The sequence below is a fragment of the Hyla sarda genome, chromosome 1 (genome assembly GCF_029499605.1).
Source record: "Hyla sarda isolate aHylSar1 chromosome 1, aHylSar1.hap1, whole genome shotgun sequence".
In the NCBI taxonomy this organism is placed as follows: Eukaryota; Metazoa; Chordata; class Amphibia; order Anura; family Hylidae; genus Hyla; species Hyla sarda.
In genome coordinates this window covers 7,788,644-7,811,302 of record NC_079189.1, presented here as the reverse complement: position 1 = coordinate 7,811,302, position 22,659 = coordinate 7,788,644, and the positions used below count along the sequence as shown (strand labels likewise).

The 22,659-nt window shown below is 45.4% G+C and overlaps 1 protein-coding gene across 1 annotated transcript in view; it reads right to left on the bottom strand.

Moving 5' to 3' along the window:
• Positions 1 to 1,260: 1,260 nt before the first annotated feature.
• The window catches only part of LOC130296214 (uncharacterized), a 62,813-nt gene continuing 41,414 nt past the window's right edge, over positions 1,261 to 22,659 (bottom strand). Inside the window, exons 2-5 of the mRNA XM_056547567.1 lie at positions 14,065 to 14,361; positions 12,535 to 12,804; positions 5,702 to 5,824; positions 1,261 to 2,069 (exon numbers count right to left, since the gene is read on the bottom strand). Coding sequence (XP_056403542.1) covers positions 1,762 to 2,069; positions 5,702 to 5,824; positions 12,535 to 12,804; positions 14,065 to 14,170 — 807 coding nt within the window. The 5' untranslated portion in view covers positions 14,171 to 14,361 and the 3' untranslated portion in view covers positions 1,261 to 1,761. The remainder of the gene's footprint in view (positions 2,070 to 5,701; positions 5,825 to 12,534; positions 12,805 to 14,064; positions 14,362 to 22,659) is intronic.

The window sequence follows — 22,659 nt, the reverse complement described above, 5'->3', positions numbered from 1 at the left end:
GGGAAGGATGTTATATAAGGATTATACTATAGGGAAGAATGTTATATAAGGATTATACTATAGGGAAGAATGTTATGTAAGGATTATACTATAGAGAAGAATGTCATATAAGGATTATAGTATAGGGAAGAATGTTATATAAGGATTATAGTATAGGGAAGGGCATTATACCGTATGAGGATTATAATATAGGGAAGGATGTTATATAAGGATTAAACTATAGGGAAGAATGTTATGTAAGGATTATAGTATAGGGAAGAATGTTATATAAGGATTATACCATAGGGAAGGGCATTATACCCTATAATGAGGATTATAACATAGGGAAGGATGTTATATAAGGATTATACTATAGGGAAGAATGTTATGTAAGGATTATACTATAGGGAAGGGCATTATACCGTATAATGAGGATTATAATATAGGGAAGGATGACGTGTAATACATGATACTCATCTAGTGCACTCGCTGAGCCGTCAGTCTGCGGCACATCATCTATACTGGACCATTGCAGTAAATAGTGATGGGCCGTGGCGGTGAAGCTCCTGCCCGGTGGGACAGGTTCCTATAGTACTCTTGTGAGTGAAGTAACAGGACTCAATGAAAAACTACAACTTAGGAAGAGGAAACAAGATGGATAAATATTCTAAAGGCTACAAAGGTTAGAAAAAAGCCAACACAATAAGGTATTTACACTATATCCATCTATTTCATCTCTTCAGCAACATTTACAATTTATGTTCTTTCCCATAATATTCCTTTTGGCTTTAGATATCAAGAATGGTGTAATATGCCAATGGAAACCTAACAGACCATTATAAGATAAGGAGATCCATCAGGTTCCTATTGGTTCTAGATATCCAGAATGGTATGTCAATGGAAGCCAGGCAGACCCATTATAAGGTAACATGGTCCATCAGGATCTGTTTCAAAACAGATCATAACACTTCCAGAATATCTGTAAAAATGGAAGCCATGAATCCAGTGTGACCAGAGCCAAAAATTTTACACCCCCTTTTCAGCCTTATCCCCTTTTTAAGGCTTCCATACACATTAGTGAAAAGTGGCCAAGCCTGCCATCTCTTTATTATGTATGGAGGCCTCCTGTCTCTCCCCTGAAAGATGATGTTGAGGAGATCGGGATCAGCCATGTTGAGTTTCAACTGCCCAACTCGAGGAGGTAAGCCCCGGCCAGAGCTGTCAGACAGTGGGTCACCTCCCCCGTCCCCATACATGTGAATGTGTTGGGCCACACATATATGGAGTGAATGGGACAAATGTCCGGCCAATATATATATATAAGGCACACGGGCACCATTAGTGAAAAGACAAACTCCAATAAGGAGTGGGTGCCAGCACTCCAGACATCATCTTCTTAGCAAAACATTCCAGCTTTATTCAACTTGTTTTAAGATTACATGAGGAGTATAAAAATACAAAAAGCAACCAACGTATTTTGGAATTCACCTTTTTTTTAGGTCTATATATAAGCACCATTATGTGCCGGCAGCTTCTTACATCCTTATCATGAGATTATAGTCTGCACTGTAGTCATTGAGTCCCAGGTATAACTCATCATCATAGACATTTCTGCTTCGTGTTCAAGTCCTTCGTGTTCAAGTCCTACGTGACTCTTATTTTTGGGCATCAGCTCCCTCGCAGATGTGTTCTGTCTACTATCCTGATCCAGGATAGACACTAACCAGATACAATATTATCATGTATTTGTACTTAATATGCTAAGAAAACTATATACATTGGTCATCCATTTGATACTTGAGCATGGTACGAGGCTGTTCCATTCTCTTTTAGATTCACAGCCGGTTTTCCATCTTGTCCACAAAGACCCATGTCTAGAAGTTGTAGGCTATCCTCCTCTGTAGACAGTCGCGGGGCCGTATCCACCTTCACGTCATCTTTAGATTCTTTAGGGATTAGTTGGACGGACTCTTCCCTTTGTTCCTCTCCAGGTGGATTCTCATTGACAGATGAGTTGTCTGATGTTCTTCCAGACTCCAGGTCTTCAAATCCACAACAACGTCTTAACTTCTTCCTGTTTTCTTCTCGACCTTTAAAAAGAAGGACAGTTTACAGTTCTTTTTATTCTACACCATGAGAGATCTACTTACGTTAAATGGATGAAGCATACCGTATATACTCGAGTAGAAGCCGACCCGAATATAAGCCGAGGCCCCTAATTTCACCCCAATAACCCAGGAAAAGTTATTGACTCGACTATAAGCCTAGGGTGGGAAATACATCATCCCCCTATGTCATCATCCAGACCCCCGTCATCATCCCCCCCCCTGCTTTATCATCACCACCGGTCAATCCCTTCAGCCATCGGCTGTTCGGGCATGCTGGTAGTTGCAGCTTTGAAACCTCTGGAGCGCTGCAGGTTGAAGACCACTGTGGCCTTCGTCATCATCCAGACCACACCTTTGGTTTTCTACTCACCTCCCCTCGGTGCGAAGGAAGGGTGAGCTGGTCCGAGCCATCTATTCTGCAGGGACCGTCAGATGGGGAGGGTTAGTCCTTCCGGGCTGTCCACTTTCACAGGGGGGGCCCTCTTCTCCACGCTCCAGGCCCGGCCCGGACTAGTGACGTTGCCTTGACGACGACACACAGGGACAGCCTCCCTGCGCATGAACGTCCCTGTGCGTCGTCGTCAAGGCAACGTCACTAGTCCGGGGCAGGCCCGGTGAAGATGGACAGCCCGGAAATACTAACCCTCCCCACCGGACGGTCCCTGCAGCATAGATTGCCCTGACCAGCTCACACTAACTTCCCACCGAGGGGAGGTGAGTAGAAAACTAAAGGGGGGGGTCTGGATGATGACGAAGGCCGCAGTGGTCTTCAACCTGCGGACCTCCAGAGGTTTCAAAACTACAACTCACAGCATGCCCGGACAGCCGAAGGCTGTCCGGGCATGCTGGGAGTTGTAGTTTTGCAACGTCTGGAGGTCCGCAGATTGAAGACCACTGAGAAGGGATTGACAGGCGGAGAGTTCACTAGAGTATAAGCCGAGGGGGGCGTTTTCAGCACGAAAAATCGTGCTGAAAAACGGCTTATACTCGAGTATATACGGTAAATGGCAACAAAACTGTGTCACATGACAATCACTGTGCCGGTCCTGTAAATGTTAAAGGACCCGTACAGAAAGGTCACATGACGACTGCAGGATCCTCAAGCCTTAGGTTAGAGTAGCTACAAGTCCCAAGACTAAAAAGAGACGAGCTGCTGGGTCAGTGTATGGGATGTAATGAGGGGTCTCTTTTAGTTTATGGGGTCTGGTGTTTCTCTTTCTTGACCCCCTAGACTTTAGTCTAAATTTAGCTTACAGGTCAGATCTTCCATCTAAATTAATTAAGGTGCGGGGTTTATATTTATATAAGGATTATATTAATAAATTATACATTTTTGTTTAATCATCTGGATACTAAAAAATGAAAGTATCGTCTGCTGAGGGCAGCATGAAAATACAGAGTGCTCACAGCAGTGACAGTGCTCTCAGCCAATCACTGAGGGAGGCGGGACATCATTGCAGTCAATGATTGGCTGAGGGGGCGGTCACTGCTGTAAGCACTCCCAATCAGAAGTAGTGGGAGCTGTAGAGCACCAGAAGACATCCCAGAAGGTACCCCAGGGGACCAAGGAAAGTAAGTATGTTCTTTATTTGTTTTTGTGCTTCCTCAGCAACATTTTTTTTGTATCCAGATAATCCCTTTATGGATTCAGGCCTGGGGGTCTGTATTTATTTAGGGAGCAAGGTATGGGGTCTTTAATTATTTAGGAGGTCATGTCTGAGGTCTGTATTCACTTTGGGGGGTCATGACTGAGGTCTGTGTTTATTTAGGGGGTCTGGTCTGGAGTCTGTATTTTGAGAGGTCTGGCCTAGGGTCAGTATGTATTTAGGGGTCAGAAATGGGTTATTTGCTAATTAAAGGGGCCTATTTTAATTATGGGAATCCTTTTAAAGCTACTTATTTATCTAGAGTCTGGTCTGATATTTATATTCATTTAGGGGTCAGGTCTGGTGTCTGTATTATTAGGGTCATGCCTGGGGTCTGTATTATTATGGGGTTAGGTCTGGGGTCTGTATTATTATGGGGTTAGGTCTGGGGTCTGTATTATTATGGGGTTAGGTCTGGTGTCTGTATTATTAGGGCTCAGGTCTGGCATCTATATTATTATGAGGTTAAGTCTGTGGCCTGTATTATTATGGGGTTAGGTCTGGGGTCTGTCTTATTATGGTAGTAGGTCTAAGGTTCATATTATTAAGGGGTCAGGTCTTGGGTCTGTATTATTATGGGGTTAGGTCTGTATTATTATTATTATGGAATCAGATCTGGGGTTTCTGTTTATTTAAGAGACCAGGTCTGGGGTCTGTAATAATATAGGGTTAGGTCTGGGGTCTGTATTATTATTGGGTCAGGTCTGGGGTCTCTGTTTGTTTTGGAGGTCAGGTCTGGGGTCTGTATTATTATAGGGTTATGTCTGGGGTCTGTATTATTATGGGGTCAGGTCTGGGGTCTCTGTTTGTTTTGGAGGTCAGGTCTGGGGTCTGTATTATTATAGGGTTATGTCTGGGGTCTGTATTATTATGGGGTCAGGTCTGGGGTCTAGATTATTATGTGGTCAGGTCTGAGGTCTGGGTCTGTATTATTATGTGGGTGGGTCTGGGGGTCTTTATTATTATCTGGTCAGTTCTGAGGTCTGTATTATTATGGAGTTAGGTCTGAGGTCTGTATAGTTAGGGGGTCAGGTCTGGCATCTATATTATTATTATGATGTTAAGTCTGTGGTCTGTATTATTATGGGTTGAGGTCTGGGGTCTGTTTTATTATGGTAGTAGGTCTTAGGTTTATATTATTAGGGGGTCAGGTCTTAGGTCTGTATTATTTTGGGGTTTGGTCTGTATTATTATTTTATTATTATGGAGTCAGGTCTGGGGTTTCTGTTTATTTAGGAGGTCAGGTCTGGGGTATATATTATTATAGGGTTAGTTCTGGGGTCTGTATTATTATTTGGTCAGGTCTGGGGTCTGTATTATTATAGGGTTAGGTCTGGGGTATTTATTATTATGGGGTCAGGTCTGGGCGTCTATATTATTATGTGGTCAGGTCTGAGGTCTGTATTATTATGGAGCTAGGTCTGAGGTCTGAATTAATAGGGGGGCAGGTCTGGGGTCTCTATTTAGGGGGTACGGGTTGAGGTTTGTATTGTTAGGGTCAGGTCTGAGGTCTGTATTATGGGGTTAGGTTTGGGGTCTGTATTATTAGTGGCTTGGTCTGGGGTCTGAATTATTATGGGGTTAGGTCTGTGGTCTGAATCATTATGGGGTCTTGTTTGGGGTCTGAATTATTAGAGGGTCAGGTCTGATCTCTGTTTATTTAGGGGTCATCTCTGGGTTCTGTATTATTATGGGGTCCCCAGTATAAAACACCACTGTCTGATTGGTGGGATGCCATGGCCTTGACATAACACAATGAATACGTCCAGAGACAGATGGCGCTATTCATGGTATAGTGGCCGTGCACGGTACTGCAACTCTGCCATCTGTTATTTCACTCTTAGGTTGAAGGTGCAGTGGTCACCACACTATGGTGAAAGGAGGCTATCCTAACTCTCTGAGGTGTTTTTATCAGAGGTTCACTAGAGAAAATAGAAATTAACCATCCTACAGGAAGGGTTCACTTACTTTTTCCTACAAAGAAGCAACGTATGGTGACGGCAGCGATGATACAGATGAAGATGCTGAAGATGATGATGAGGATAAAGCCGATAATCCAATTCTCAGGATCCTTCTTACAGTCATTTTTGTCTACAAAGAGGAACAGACGTCACTAGTTATGTGTTACCACTGGACGCAACACAAGATACATAGTAATGTGAATAGAGACTAAGAAAGAGTGCACTGGGGGGGGGGGGGGGGGGGGGGGAACCATTTCCTGTCATGGGGAATCTGTTGTGGTGTTCCAGCACTTTCCTATGGCTTTGGACTGTCTCGGGCAGCTTGGTAACGTACGGTATTACGGTCATGATTAATGCATATAGCCAGACAGTTTAAAAAATAAAAAAAAATTCTGGATCTTTATCTCTCTCTCTTTGTTTTATGTTGTATGTCTTAAGTGTCTCCTGAACCGCATTAGGGCCCCCGAAGGTCAAGGAGGTACCTTGGTAGTAAAGTTGTCGTGGAAGGAGGTGTGTCTGTGTCCTTGTTTGTCCCTGGGTGTGGCCATGGAGGAGGACTCAAGTTTGTCGCGGTTGCCCCAAGGCCCAGGACCGATTGCGAAACGATAGCCTACGTCAGCGCCGACTTGCCTTCCAGAGTTCCCTCAGAAGCTTCCGCAGCAGCAATGGTGTACGACAAGGAGTGTATTATGTATGTCTGTACGTTCAAATTCCCTATGTAGTTATAAGGCTTAAATAATCTTGCAGCACCTGTCAGATTGGCACAAAACTACAAAAAGCATTTGGTACAACAATGGACACCAACTCTAACCAGGAAGAGACTCTACCTTTTTGCACTAAAAATAATTTTCTTCTACCTCAAAGGATTGCCCTTCATCACTCCTCAGCCGCCAGGACTGGGCGCCAAGGTCGGCTGCGTTTTAGAGGGGGAGTTTGTGGTGTCCCAGCACCAATAGCTGTCCTGTGGCTTTGGACTGCCTCGGGCAGCTTGGTAGCGTACTGTGTTGGGCTCACTTAAGGGACTTACTGTTCGATTAGTTATGTTCACATTATAATGTCAAATTTAAATGAATTCCATTATTGTTATGTGTATACATGTTTTTCTATGTGACTGTACCTTTAATTGAGAGCAGTGAACCCCATGTGACCCTGCCTGTCTATGGGAGCCAAAAGTCTCCCCTGTATAGTGTAGTGGGGGGGGGGGGGGGAGTTTTTCAGTTCACCATAGTGTGGCTCCTGAGCAGCAGTTTAGCTCAGGTGTGCTGTGTGTCGTGTGCTCTGAGGAGAGGACAAGTTCAAATCTAATTTTTCCACTGGTCCTCCTGCAAGTATTACTTGCAAGGAGGAAGTTCATTCCCCTGCAGAGAAGGCTTCAGTACCTTCAGGATTCTAGCAACCAGGATTCAATCTTCTGTCTCACAAGTCAGTATTAAACTGTTTGGTGTAAGTACCACAAGTCCCAGCAAGGCAACAGGGCTCCCAAGGGGTTATGCTGCACTCTCTCACCTAAAGCCAGCTGTATGTGTATTACCATCTGCACCAGCTTAATAAACAGTTATCCGTAACCTGACGTCGGTATGTTCATTTACTCCCCTTGTCTGGCCCAGGAGAACTTATCTATAACCTCGGACCGTGTATAGAATAACAGTGCCCTGGCGTCACAAAGTTATCAGGTATTCTTACTAACACCCCCACTACACTTTAACCTTGTCCCCCTCTCCTCACATAATCTCCAGACCACAACCTGTCCTCTCAATACATCTCTACCTTAATCTCCTGATACCTCCTCAGATAATCTCCCGACCACAATGTGGTCTCCCAGTACGGGATGTGGCCCCGTACTGTCCTTCTGCCCTTTCAGGAAGAGTCTCTGCATGTCCCGAGGGCTCCCTTGCAGCAAACCCCCATTATGTACATAGGGTTTGTATAAATGATGCACTGTTACTTTAATGTTTATATCACATGATTGTTACCCAGAGGGCTCAGTGACCAGGTGACCCCCCCAAGTGACCAATGGGCTCCTTGCACAGCCCCATAACAAGGGAAGTGGCTACATTCGCTCTCTTCTCTTAGCACATTGCTTCTGCTGAGGCCAAGTCTAGTCAAGTGTTCCAGTGTCAGTGTCCTGAACATTGGAGGCCTCGGACTCAAATTCCGGCAGCCACAATTCTGTCATCAGTAAGTCAAGTCATCTTTCTATTAGTCATCCCCTATATCAAGTCAAATTAATCTGTAGTCACCGTGGCCTGCACTAAAGTCAGTCTAACTACTGCAAGTCCGAGCAAGCCTGCTAGGTCCTCCTGTGTCACTGGTCACCTCACTGGGATATTGGCCAAACTGTACAGACTGTATCATCTGTCTTACCTCAGTAAAGCTACCGCTATCCTTAATTTGGCATTGGACTCTTCATTACCCCTGCCTAACCTAGGATCAGCGGGATAACCTTCGGGTGGTTAAGGCTAAACCACGCCCTGGCATCACGACAGAAGAGATTAATACCACCTGCCCCTTTGGCCATAACATCTGCCCAGCATTAACCATGCATTTGCACCCCCCCCCCCCCCGACACCACAACAACCTGTCCTCTCCATACATCTCTACCCTAATCTCCTGATACCTCCTCAAGTAATCTCCATACACAACCTGTCCTCTCCATACATCTCTACCCTAATCTCCTGATACCTCCCCTCACATAATCCACAGACCACAACCTGTCCTCCATACATATCTACACTAATCTCCTGATACCTCCTCACATAATCTCTAGACCGCAACCTGTCCTCTCTATACATATCTACACTAATCTCGTGATATCTCCTCACATAATCTCCATACACAACCTGTCCTCCATACATCTCTATCCTAATCTACTGATATCTCCTCACATAATCTCCATCCACAACCTGTCCTCCATACATCTCTATCCTAATCTCGTGATATCTCCTCACATAATCTCCATACACAACCTGTCCTCCATACATCTCTACCCTAATCTCCTGATATCTCCTCACATAATCTCCATACACAACCTGTCCTCTCTATACATATCTACACTAATCTCGTGATATCTCCTCACATAATCTCCATACACAACCTGTCCTCCATACATCTCTATCCTAATCTCCTGATACCTCCTCACATAATCTCCATACACAACCTGTCCTCCATACATCTCTATCCTAATCTCCTGATATCTCCTCACATAATCTCCATACACAACCTGTCCTCTCTATACATCTCTACCCTAATCTCCTGATATCTCCTCACATAATCTCCATACATATGTTCCCTAATCTCCTGATACCTCCCCTCACATAATCTCAATTCCTTACATGACTTTTCAGTACATCCCTTATTCTCTGAAATTTACTTCCCTAACACGCCACCGCAACTCTACCGCAATCTCTTTCCCTTCAGAAAATCCTCCGCCCTATAATAACCTTCCTGTCCCTGTATATAAGCAGCTGCCCCCCCCCCCCCTCCATAACCTTCTCTTATAGACTATATACCCCTATGGGTGGGATCCTAGAATTTCTTGGGTTTTACAATATGATAAAAAATAAATAATTAAGATTTACCTACTGGTAGTATTCTGTGACATTCAATCCTATATGATCAGAGTTAAGCATATACGCAGAACATCACACCGAATGCACAGAAACCTACTGTTACGCCTAGCGCTCCGGGTCCCCGCTCCTCCCCGGAGCGCGTACGGCGTCTCTCTCTCCGCAGCGCCCCGGTCGGTCCCGCTGACCGGGAGCGCTGCACTGTCATGGCCGTCGGGGATGCGATTCGCACAGCGGGATGCGCCCGCTCGCGAATCGCATCCCAGGTCACTTACCCGTTCCCGTCCCCTGCTGTCATGTGCTGGCGCGCGCGGCTCCGCTCTCTAGGGCGCGCGCGCGCCAGCTCCCTGAGACTTAAAGGGCCAGTGCACCAATGATTGGTGCCTGGCCCAATTAGCTTAATTGGCTTCCACCTGGTCCCTGACTATATCTGACCTCCTCCCATGCACTCCCTTGCCGGATCTTGTTGCCCTTGTGCCTAGTGAAAGCGTTTTGTGTGTCTAAAGCCTGTGTACCAGAACTTCTGCTATCCACCCTGACTACGAACCTTGCTGCCTGCCCCGACCTTCTGCTACGTCCGACCTTGCTTCTGTCTACTCCCTTGTACCGCGCCTATCTTCAGCAGCCAGAGAGGTTGAGCCGTTGCTAGTGGATACGACCTGGTCACTACCGCCGCAGCAAGACCATCCCGCCTTGCGGCGGGCTCTGGTGAAAACCTGTAGTGACTTAGAACCGGTCCACTAGCACGGTCCACGCCAATCCCTCTCTGGCACAGAGGATCCACCTCCTGCCAGCCGGCATCGTGACAGTAGATCCGGCCATGGATCCCGCTGAAGTTCCTCTGCCTTATATCTCTGATATCACCACGGTGGTCGCCCAGCAATCCCGACAGATCGCCCATCTAACCCACCAGCTGTCGGAAGTGTCCACCATTGTGCAGCAACTTCAGTGGCAACTTCAGCAGCAATCATCTCCTCCGCCAGCTCCTGCACCCCTTCCGCAGCGAGTGGCCACTCCTAGCCTTCGCCTGTCCTTGCCGGACAAATTTAATGGGGACTCTAAGTTTTGCCGTGGCTTTCTTTCGCAATGTTCCCTGCACTTGGAGATGATGTCGGACCAGTTTCCTACTGAAAGGTCTAAGGTGGCTTTCGTAGTCAGCCTTCTGTCTGGAAAAGCCCTGTCATGGGCCACACCGCTCTGGGACCGCAATGACCCCGTCACTGCCTCTGTACACTCCTTCTTCTCGGAAATTCGAAGTGTCTTTGAGGAACCTGCCCGAGCCTCTTCTGCTGAGACTGCCCTGCTGAACCTGGTCCAGGGTAATTCTTCCGTTGGCGAGTACGCCATACAATTCCGTACTCTTGCTTCTGAACTTTCCTGGAATAATGAGGCCCTCTGCGCGACCTTTAAAAAAGGCCTATCCAGCAACATTAAAGATGTTCTGGCCGCTCGAGATACTCCTGCTAATCTGCATGAACTCATTCATCTAGCCACTCGCATTGACATGCGTTTTTCTGAGAGGCATCAAGAGCTCCGCCAGGAAAAAGACTTAGATCTCTGGACACCTCTCCCACAGTCTCCATTGCAATCTGCGCCTAGGCCTCCCGCCGAGGAGGCCATGCAAGTGGATCGGTCTCGCCTGACCCTGGAAGAGAGGAATCGCCGTAAGGAAGAGAATCTTTGTCTGTACTGTGCCAGTACCGAACATTTTTTGGTGGATTGCCCTATCCGTCCTCCACGTCTGGGAAACGCACGCTCGCACCCAGCTCTCGTGGGTGTGGCGTCTCTTGATGCTAAGTCGGCTTCTCCACGTCTCACGGTGCCTGTACGGATTTCTTCTTCAGCCAGCTCTTCCCTCTCAGCCGTGGCCTGCCTGGACTCTGGTGCCTCTGGGAATTTTATTCGGGAGTCCTTGGTGAATAAATTCCGCATCCCGGTGACCCGTCTTGTCAAGCCACTCCACATTTCCGCGGTCAACGGAGCCAGGTTGGATTGCACCGTGCGTTTCCGCACGGAGCCCCTCCTAATGTGCATCGGACCTCATCATGAGAAAATTGAGTTTTTGGTCCTCTCCAATTGCACTTCTGAAATTCTCCTTGGACTACCCTGGCTTCAACACCATTCCCCAACCCTGGATTGGTCCTCAGGGGAGATCAAGAGCTGGGGTACCTCTTGCTTCAAGGACTGCCTTAAACCGGTTCCCAGTACTCCCTGCCGTGACCCTGTGGTTCCTCCTGTATCCGGTCTCCCTAAGGTCGTTATGGACTCTGCCCGCCTTAAGAAGTGCCTCTCCCCCCCTCCCAGTTCAGTCAGGCAAGCCTCGGTGCCTCCTCGTGGCCCTCGTCCTGGTGTCACACTGCCCCGTGCCAGGCCTCGCCCTCTGCCCTCCCTCCCCATTCCCACTCCTGCTGTACTGCCTGCCGTTGAGGAATCCCTCCATCCTTTCCCGGTGTCCTCATCCCAGGGGGGGCAGTTACCGGACAAAGAGAAGGGGAGACCTAAGGGGGGGGGTACTGTTACGCCTAGCGCTCCGGGTCCCCGCTCCTCCCCGGAGCGCGTACGGCGTCTCTCTCTCCGCAGCGCCCCGGTCGGTCCCGCTGACCGGGAGCGCTGCACTGTCATGGCCGTCGGGGATGCGATTCGCACAGCGGGACGCGCCCGCTCGCGAATCGCATCCCAGGTCACTTACCCGTTCCCGTCCCCTGCTGTCATGTGCTGGCGCGCGCGGCTCCGCTCTCTAGGGCGCGCGCGCGCCAGCTCCCTGAGACTTAAAGGGCCAGTGCACCAATGATTGGTGCCTGGCCCAATTAGCTTAATTGGCTTCCACCTGGTCCCTGACTATATCTGACCTCCTCCCATGCACTCCCTTGCCGGATCTTGTTGCCCTTGTGCCTAGTGAAAGCGTTTTGTGTGTCCAAAGCCTTTGTACCAGAACTTCTGCTATCCACCCTGACTACGAACCTTGCTGCCTGCCCCGACCTTCTGCTACGTCCGACCTTGCTTCTGTCTACTCCCTTGTACCGCGCCTATCTTCAGCAGCCAGAGAGGTTGAGCCGTTGCTAGTGGATACGACCTGGTCACTACCGCCGCAGCAAGACCATCCCACCTTGCGGCGGGCTCTGGTGAAAACCTGTAGTGACTTAGAACCGGTCCACTAGCACGGTCCACGCCAATCCCTCTCTGGCACAGAGGATCCACCTCCTGCCAGCCGGCATCGTGACACCTACCTATACGAGGGGACCCTGAAGGTAGAGTTTTCTTCATTATGACTTGCCTTCAGTCACTTTAATCCCTGGAGATGTCTTGTTGCCCAAAGGGTTGGCCACTACACAGGTGTATATCCCAGGAGAACCAGGATCACAGGCGTCCATAGTCAATTGTCTGGTGTGGCCCTTCCCGGTGATGTTCCCAGTGATCTCTTCTCCATCTTTCAGGAATGTCATACTGAGGAGCTCTGGTCCCTGGACGCTGCACTCCAGGTCTATGTAACTTTGGTTGCCATGTATTGTCTCAAACATTCGCAGGGTCGGCTCTTTCAATGGTTCTAGAAGGAGACAAAGTTGTACGTTCACCTTATGTGGTTAAACATTTCTAACCATGCTTGACCCTGGTTGAGAATTTACTAATCCTGATTACTCATCTGCATGGCCCCTTTGGATCTATATCTGGTACCATGATGTTCTTGTGTTTACCCTGGCTTCGTTTTCTCACTATGGTTTGCCCACTCCTATGGCTTTACCCAACACAACCTGCCTTCCCATTATTGAACCTTGGCTACCAAGAACTCCATATCTAGTCCACACCATGTATATACCTAATGTCCTATGTATCATCTCCATATCCACTCTACCCCATGTATATGCCTAATGTCCTATGTATCATCTCCATATCCACTCTACACCATGTATATACCTAATGTCCTATGTATCATCTCCATATCCACTCTACACCATGTATATATCTAATGTCCTATGTACCATCTCCATATCCACTCTACACCATGTCTATACCTAATGTCCTATGTAACATATCCATATCCACTCTACACCATGTATATACCTAATGTCCTATGTAACATATCTCCATATCCACTCTACACCATGTATATACCTAATGTCTTATGCATCATCTCCATATCTTCTCTACACCATGTATATACCCGATGTTTTATGTAACATATCTCCATATCCACTCTACACCATGTATATACCTAATGTCCTATGTATCATCTCCATATCTTCTCTACACCATGTATATACCTTATGTCCTATGTAGCATATGCACAGCCAGTTGCTTAAGATTTTAGGTAGCATAATCTGGAGATCTAGATATATGTAGCCTTGGATAATACTGAATAAAATCTTTAGACTGTGCACCCTGGATTAGGATAACTTTTTGTTAAGTTCTTGACAGCTATGTGTTCTGATCTCAACATACAAATGGATACTTGGCTTGGCTGAGCATGCACTTGTTTCATTGGAGAGAGGGGACAAAGCTGTGACCGCTCTTCCTTGGTGGTGACTTCTCTCCTTAAGAACTAAAAGGTTTGGGCCACTGAAATTCAACATGTCTGATCCTTCTTTCCACCCGGCATCTACTATTGGGGGATAGGTGGAAGTTTTCAATGCACGTCATTGTCCATTGTTTCTACCAAAATCATTGGTCACATCTGTGACTCATCTTAGGATATTGGAAGAATTGAGTAAGGATTGGATAGTATTAGACTGATGAAGAAATGCTGGAAGATAGGACTTACATAATGATGAAAACATGGACACCACCAATGGTCAACTATAGGACTCACCTATCACATGGAGATTTATTACAGCCACAAGTTTCGTGTCCACCCATTGCTTATAGGTGCTGCTGTCATCTTCTGTCAGTTCTCTTAGTTCAAATGTCCCAAACATGGAGTTGAAGTGTCCACGTTCTCTATATGGCGGCCGCACAGTCCCAGAGCCGTGGCATGTATAGACTAATCGGTCGCCTTTCTTAAAATCAAAAACATTGTCTGTAGTGAAGTTTACTGCAGGGAAGACCACCGATGACCCCACAGCTTGGTAAATTGTAATGGTCCTGATTTCAGCATCAGCTCCTTTACCTAAAAAAGTAATTTTAAAAAGTCACAAAACATCCTAAAGTGTTAGTAAAAACTCATTGTACAACAAGTTTGTATTACGAAGAATCCCTCTCTGAGGGCAACATACGCTAGAGACCCTGAACAGAACAAGGTGTTACTTCTCATATTCTGAGCAGCCGTTCTGTCCACCAACCAGCTATACTATATATAAGTAGATAGCTGCCGGTCAGTGGCTGGTGGGTAGATAAAGTGAGTCCAACTACCTATTACTTGGAAATAATGGGGAAGACGTCTTCTCTACAAAAGTGGTCCTCAATATCGATGAGGATATCAGGAGAACGGGGCACAGAACCAAGTACTGCACAGAGAAAGAAATACATCATTCTAATCAGGGACTCTATCACTATTATGGTGTCCACCGCCTGCTTAGAGACCATTCCATCTTGGACAGTCTGGATGTCGATGAAGTAGAAGACTACCTCCCCATATGTTTGCTGAGTTGTTTGGCCCTGTAATCCGCCCCTCATAGATCCCCCACCCCTTCCCGATCACAGACATTAATGTATTGTTGTTCGAATTTGTTTCTATCATAATGAATGAAGTGGAATGTTAATGTAGCATGTGGTGCGGTGTATAGTTTAGGGAACCTGTGCTGTATATTATACTGTCATGCTTTGTCTGATTGTAACATATTGATGTATTGTCATGCCGACTGAATGATCAATAAAGCTCTTTCAGCTAGGACAGAGTCTCTTTAACCCCTTCATGACCCAGCCCATTTTCACCTTCATGACCTGGGCATTTTTTGAAAATCTGACCACTGTCACTTTAAACATTAATAACTCTGGAATGCTTTTACTTATCATTCTGATTCCGAGATTGTTTTTTCGTGACATATTCTACTTTATTTTATCGGTAAAATTTCACTGATATTTGTATCCTTTCTTGGTAAAAAATCTAAAAATTTCATGAAAATTTTGAAAATTTAGCATTTTTCTAACTTTGAAAGTCTCTGCTTGAAAGGAAAATGGATATTCCAAATAAATTACATATTGATTCACATATACAATATGTCTACTTTGTGTTTGCATTAAAAAATTGACAAGTTTTTACTTTTGGAAGACATCAGAGGGCTTCAAAGTTCCGCAGCAATTTTCCAATTTTTCTCAAGATTTTCAAAATCGTAATTTTTCAGGGTCCAGTTCAGGTTGGAAGTGGATTTTAAGGATCTTCATATTAGAAATACCCCATGAATGACCCCATTATAAAAACTGCACCCCCCAAAGTATTCAAAATGACATTCAGTAAGTGTTTTAACCCTTTAGGTGTTTCACAGGAATAGCAGCAAAGTGAAGGAGAAAATTCTAAATCTTCATTTTTTACACTCGCATTTTCTTGTAGACCCAATTTTTTAATTTTTACAAGGGGTAAAAGGAGAGAAATCACCCTAAAATTTGTAACCCAATTTCTCTCGAGTAAGGAAATACCTCATATGCGTATGTAAAGTGTTCGGCGGGCGCAGCAGAGGGCTCAGAAGGGAAGGAGCGACAATGGGATTTTGGAGAGTGAGTTTTTCTGAAAGGGTTTTTGGGGGGCATGTCCCATTTAGGAAGCCCCTATGGTGCCAGAACAGTGGACCCCCCCACATGTGACCCCATTTTGGAAACTATACCCCTCATGGAATGTAATAAGGGGTGCAGTGAGTATTTAGACCCCACTGGCGTTTGACAGATATTTGAAACGGTGGACTGTGCAAATCAAAAATTTTATTTTTCATTTTCACAGACCACTGTTCCAAAAATCTGTCATACACCAGTGGGGTGTAAATGCTCACTGCACCCCTTATTACATTCCGTGAGGGGTGTAGTTTCCAAAATGGGGTCACATGTGGATATTTATTGTTTTGCGTTTGTCAGAACTGCTGTAACAATCAGCCACCCCTGTGCAAATCGCCTCAAATGTACATGGTGCACTCTCCCTTCTGGGCCTTGTTGTGCGCTCCCAGAGCACTTTGCGCCCACATATGGGGTATCTCCGTACTCAGGAGAAATTGCGTTACAAATTTAGAGGGTCTTTTTTCCCTTTTACCTCTTGTGAAAATGAAAAGTATAGGGCAACACCAGCATGTCAGTGTAAAAAAATTATTTTTTTACACTAACATGCTGGTGTAGACCCCAACTTCACCTTTTCATAAGGGTTTAAAGAAGAAAAAGCCCCCCAAAATTTGTAAGGCAATTTCTCCCGAGTACGGCGATACCCCATATGTGTCCCAAAACTGTTGCCCTGAAATACGACAGGGCTCCAAAGTGAGAGCGCCATGCGCATTTGAGGCCTGAATTAGGGATTTGCATAGGGGTGGACATAGGGGTATTCTACGCCAGTGATTCCCAAACAGGGTGCCTCCAGCTGTTGCAAAACTCCCAGCATGCCTGGACAGTCAATGGCTGTCCGGCAATACTGGGAGTTATTAATTTGCAACAGCTGGAGGCTCCGTTTTGGAAACAGTAGCGTACCAGATGTTTTTCATTTTTTGGGGGGAGGGGGGCTGTGTAGGGGTATGTGTATATGTAGTGTTTTTTACTTTTTATTTTAGGTTAGTGTCAGTGTAGTGTAGTGTTTTTAGGGTACAGTCACATGGGCAGAGGTTCACAGCAAGTTTGCCGCTGGAAGTTTGAGCTGCAGCGCAAAATTTGCGCCATCTCAAACTTGCAGCACTCACTGTAAACCTCCGCCCATGTGAGTGTACCCTGTACATTCACATTGGGGGGAGGGGGCAAACATCCAGCTGTTGCAAACTCCGAGCATGCCCTTTGGCTGTCCGTGCATGCTGGGAGTTGTAGTTTTGCAACAGCTGGAGGAACACTGGTTTGGAAACACTAAGTTAAGTAATAAACTTTCAAGTGTTTTGCAACCAAACTTAGTGTTTCCAAACCAGTGTGCCTCCAGCTGTTGCAAAACTACAACTCCCAGCATGCATGGTCTGTCAGTGCATGCTGGGAGTTATAGTTTTGCAACAATTGCAACAGCTGGAGGCACTGAGGTAGGAAACGGACAATGTTTCCCAACTAGTGTGCCTCCAGATGTTGCAAAACTACAACTCCCAGCATGCCCAGACTGCCAAGGCATGCTGGAAGTTGTAGTTCGGCAATATCTGAAGGATCAGATGTTGCCGAACTACAACTTCCAGCATGCTTGGGCAGTCTGGGCATGCTGGGAGTTGTAGTTTTGCAACATCTGGAGGTCCACAGTTTGGAGACCACTGTATAATGGTCTCCAATCTGTGCTCTTCCAGATGTTAGAGAACTACAACTCCCAGCATGCCTGGACAGACTGAGCATGCTGAGATTTGTAGTTTTGCAACATCTGGAAGAGCACAGATTGGAGACCATTATACAGTGGTCTCCAAACTGTGGACCTCCAGATGTTGCAAAACTACAACTCCCAGCATGCCCAGAAAGCCAAAGGCTGTCTGGGCATGCTGGGAGTTGCAGTTTTGAAACTCTCAGAGGCAGCAGTGAGATCGCTTTACGGCGATCTCACTGCTGCCAATGAAGATGATGCACTGCTGCCGGAAACTCACCTCCGGGACGCAGCGCCGCCGGGACCGCCTGGAGGACGCCGGGACCGCACGGAGGACGCCGGGACCGCTCGGGACACCGCTCCGACGGGTAAGTGACGCCGGGGGACGGGTCAGGGACACTTAGCAGAGCGGTGTGTGTCCCGATCCCCGTGATCGGGACTCACACACCGCACTGCTAAGTATTCTGATAGCGAAACGCTGCTATCAGCTAGTCAGATTTGACCAGCTGATAGCAGCGATCGCTGGGGGGGGTGGGGGACGAAACCCCCCGTGGTCGCACGGTAAGATGGCTGGCTATCAGTGATAGCCACCATCTTTCCGGGCGCTGCGGGATGCCGCGAGTAGCGGCAGTAATGTCCATGACGTACCTGTATGTCATGGGTCGGGAACACCTTGCCACCCATGACGTACAGGTATGTCATAGGTCGGGAAGGGGTTAAGTAAACACTACGCTCAAGAAGGACAGCCTAACCATGAGAGCTCTTCCGTGGTAGTTCATGGAAGTCAAGTTGCAGATCATGTTGGACCTAGCCTTTTTTCTCCTTGGTAACACCAACTTAAATCATGAGTTCAAAGAGGGTTTGCAATGTTATCAAAGAAGTAAGAGAGGAAAATAGCCCAAAGCTAACACCAGACGACAATTCTACTACAATGTGGGGTACAAAACAACTAACGCACCAGACTATGCCACTCATTGGTGGAGATCTAGTTAAAGATAGCAAAGACTGGGCAAAAAATGCAGTTTTCCTGTCCATAATGGAAGAACCAGTATATAAAGCGCCCCACTATGGGGCTTTTGAAGAAGTGAGGGCCTGGGTTATGTTGGGCTTCTACCCATTGGTCATCAGTGGTGTGAACCTGCAGTAGAGGGAATCATCCTAAAAGTATCCCTCTCTCCAATAGGGAACAGAACTGGCTGGATTTTGGAATTATTATGGTGCCATTTGTTGTGATTCATATTTTGGATCCTTAACACTTAAAGTGTTTTTCAGAAAAAAACAAAAAAAAAACCACAGAACTAATTTCTTCTAAAAACAGCCCCACCCATGTCTTCAGGTTGTGTGTCATATTACAACTTGGCTCCATCCACTTCAATGGAACTGAGCTGCAATACCCCCAATCAACCTGAGGACAAGGGTGGTGCTGTTTTTGGAACTTATGTGCTCTTTTTTTCTGATCCTGGATAACCCCTTTAACCCCACCAAGACTAAGGGCGTAAAGGTATGTCCTCGCGTCCTGGAACTCCAGGACAGAGGCCGTACCTGTACACCAAGGGCATTTCCATTCACCGCCGGTAACCAGGCGGTGAACGGAATGGGATGCCTGCTTAAATCGTTCAGCAGGTATCCTGTGCCAACGCCTGGGGGATCCTGAGAGGGGGTCAATTCAGACTGGTGATTTGCGGCGATTCTGGGTCATACGGGTCCCCGGTGAACCAATGACCTGGAAGAAGAGGGTGCTCGGAGGGGCGGACTGACAACATTCAGGGCCCCCGGACCAAAAAAAAAACAAGGGTCCCCTGCGATGCTCCACCACTGGTCACACTTCTGCCTCTATTCCACCTAAATCCCTTCACCACAAAATAAACAAAATTTAATATATAAGAAACACTTTAAGGTAGGTAAAATAATTTTCCATGACCAATAGTACCTGAGTAAATATATGCCACCACACAATAACTGGATAATACCGCCATACTGTACTAAATGAAACTACAAATATGCAACACAAAAAGAGAAACACAGCCGCACATCCACCATTTGTAATTTCATCTACTGGCTTCTTAGCATAATTTCAAAAACTAACAGGTTGTTATTATACATTTTGATCAAAAAGTACAAACCCACTCGCTACGTCACGGCCACCTAGTTGGGCATGGAGTCTCGGAGGCGGTGGTTGCCGCCGGGCACTACGCCAGTGTCAGGTTAGGGACCCGCTCTAACGAGGTGGCCTTGACGTGGGGAGTGGGTTTGTACTTTTTGATCAAAATGTATAATAACAACCTGTTAGTTTTTGAAATTATGCTGAGAAGCAAGTAGATCAAAATACAAATGGTGGATGTGCGGCTGTGTTTCTCTTTTTGTGTTGCACATTTTTAGTCTCTCCCTTCTTCCATACTCAGCACTCGGCTCCACCCATTCGGCCCGGGCATTTTTAGTTAGCGGGGCACTGCAGAAGGGTTTCCTCCTACCATTCTCCAGCCCTCTGGCAGTGAGCACATGGTAGGTTTCATACTGGTGCGGTTCTCTGTGGTGGCCATTGTTTCTGTGATGCTTTGTCTGTGGGGTGGAGTGGCCCAGAGCCAGGGGCTTGGTCGGGCAGTAGTGGGGCTACCTGGCCACTGGGTCGCTCCCCCCGTATGGAAGTATCGACGTGGAATATAAGTAGAATATGTCACAAAAAACTATTGCAGAATAAAATTCTAAAGTAAAAGCATCCTAGAGTTATTAATGCATAAAGTGACAGAGGTCAGATTCGCAAAAAATTCTCTGGTCCCTAAAGGGGCACTCCACTGGAAAACAGTATTATTATTATTTTTATTTTTTATTAACTGGTGCCAGAAAGTTAAACAGATTTTTAAATTACTTCTAGTTAAAAATCTTAACGCTTCTAGTACTTAGCTGCTGTATGTTCCAGAGGAAGTTCTTTTCTTTTAGAATTTTTTTTCTGTCTAACCACAGTGCTCTCTGCTGACACCTCTGTCTATTTTAGGAACTGTCCAGAGTAGGAGCGAATCCCGATAGCAAACCTTACCTGCTCTGTACAGTTCCTAAAATGGACAGAGGTGTCAGCAGAGAGCACTGTGGTCAGACAGAAAGGAAATTAAAAAAGAAAAGGACTTCCTGTGGAGCATACAGCAGCTGATAAGTACTGGAAGGATTAAGATTTTTAAATAGAAGTCATTTACAAATATGTTTAACTTTCTGGCACCAGGTGCTTTTTTTTTTTTCTTTCAGTGGAGTACCCCATAAACGTTAAAATGGGCTGAGTCCTTAAGGGGTTAAGGATGAAAGGTGACACCTCATAGGTGATAAAGCTCCAGGGAGTAGAGGGTTTTTCCAGCGTTACCTAGCAAACAATGACGGACTCTATCCAGTTACACAACCTCTACTGAAAACCCTTCCAGGCTGATAGATACTGCTCTGCATCTGGTGGATTCAAAGAAGCAGCCAAGAGAATTGTGAATGCAGCTCTGGATGTGTGTAGGGTATTTATAAATATAAATGCAGCTCTGGATGTGTGTAAGGTATTTAGAAATATAAATGCAGCTCTGGATGTGTGTAAGGTATTTAGAAATATAAATGCAGCTCTGGATGTGTGTTAGGTATTTAGAAATATAAATGCAGCTCTGGATATGTGTAAGGTATTTAGAAATATAAATGCAGCTCTGGATGTGTGTATGGTATTTAGAAATATAAATGCAGCTCTGGATGTGTGTAGGGTATTTAGAAATATAAATGCAGATCTGGATGTGTGTAAGTTAATTAGAAATATAAATGCAGCTCTGGATGTGTATAAGGTATTTAGGAATATAAATGCAGATCTGGATGTGTGTAAGTTAATTAGAAATATAAATGCAGCTCTGGATGTGTATAAGGTATTTAGGAATATAAATGCAGCTCTGGATGTGTGTAGGGTATTTATAAATATAAATGCAGCTCTGGATGTGTGTAAGGTATTTAGAAATATAAATGCGGCTCTGGATGTGTGTAAGGTATTTAGAAATATAAATGCAGCTCTGGATGTGTGTAAGGTATTTAGAAATATAAATGCAGCTCTGGATGTGTGTAAGGTATTTAGAAATATAAATGCAGCTCTGGATGTGTGTAAGGTATTTAGAAATATAAATGCAGCTCTGGATGTGTGTAAGGTATTTAGAAATATAAATGCAGCTCTGGATGTGTGTAAGGTATTTAGAAATATAAATGCAGCTCTGAATGTGTGTAAGTTAATTAGAAATATAAATGCAGCTCTGGATGTGTGTAAGGTATTTAGAAATATAAATGCAGCTCTGGATGTGTGTAAGATATTTAGAAATATAAATGCAGCTCTGGATGTGTGCAAGGTATTTAGAAATATAAATGCAGCTCTGGATCTGTGTAAGGTATTTAGAAATATAAATGCAGCTCTGGATGTGTGTAAGGTATTTAGAAATATAAATGCAGCTCTGGATGTGTGTAAGGTATTTAGGAATATAAATGCGTCTCTGGATGTGTGTAAGGTATTTAGAAATATAAATGCAGCTCTGGATGTGTGTAAGGTATTTAGAAATATAAATGCGGCTCTGGATGTGTGAAAGGTATTTAGAAATATAAATGCAGCTCTGGATGTGTGTAAGGTATTTAGAAATATAAATGCGGCTCTGGATGTGTGTAAGGTATTTAGAAATATAAATGCAGCTCTGGATGTGTGTAAGGTTTTTAGAAATATAAATGCAGCTCTGGATGTGTGCAAGGTATTTAGAAATATAAATGCGGCTCTGGATGTGTGTAAGGTATTTAGAAATATAAATGCAGCTCTGGATGTGTGTAAGGTATTTAGGAATATAAATGCGTCTCTGGATGTGTGTAAGGTATTTAGAAATATAAATGCAGCTCTGGATGTGTGTAAGGTATTTAGAAATATAAATGCGGCTCTGGATGTGTGTAAGGTATTTAGAAATATAAATGCAGCTCTGGATGTGTGTAAGGTATTTAGAAATATAAATGCGGCTCTGGATGTGTGAAAGGTATTTAGAA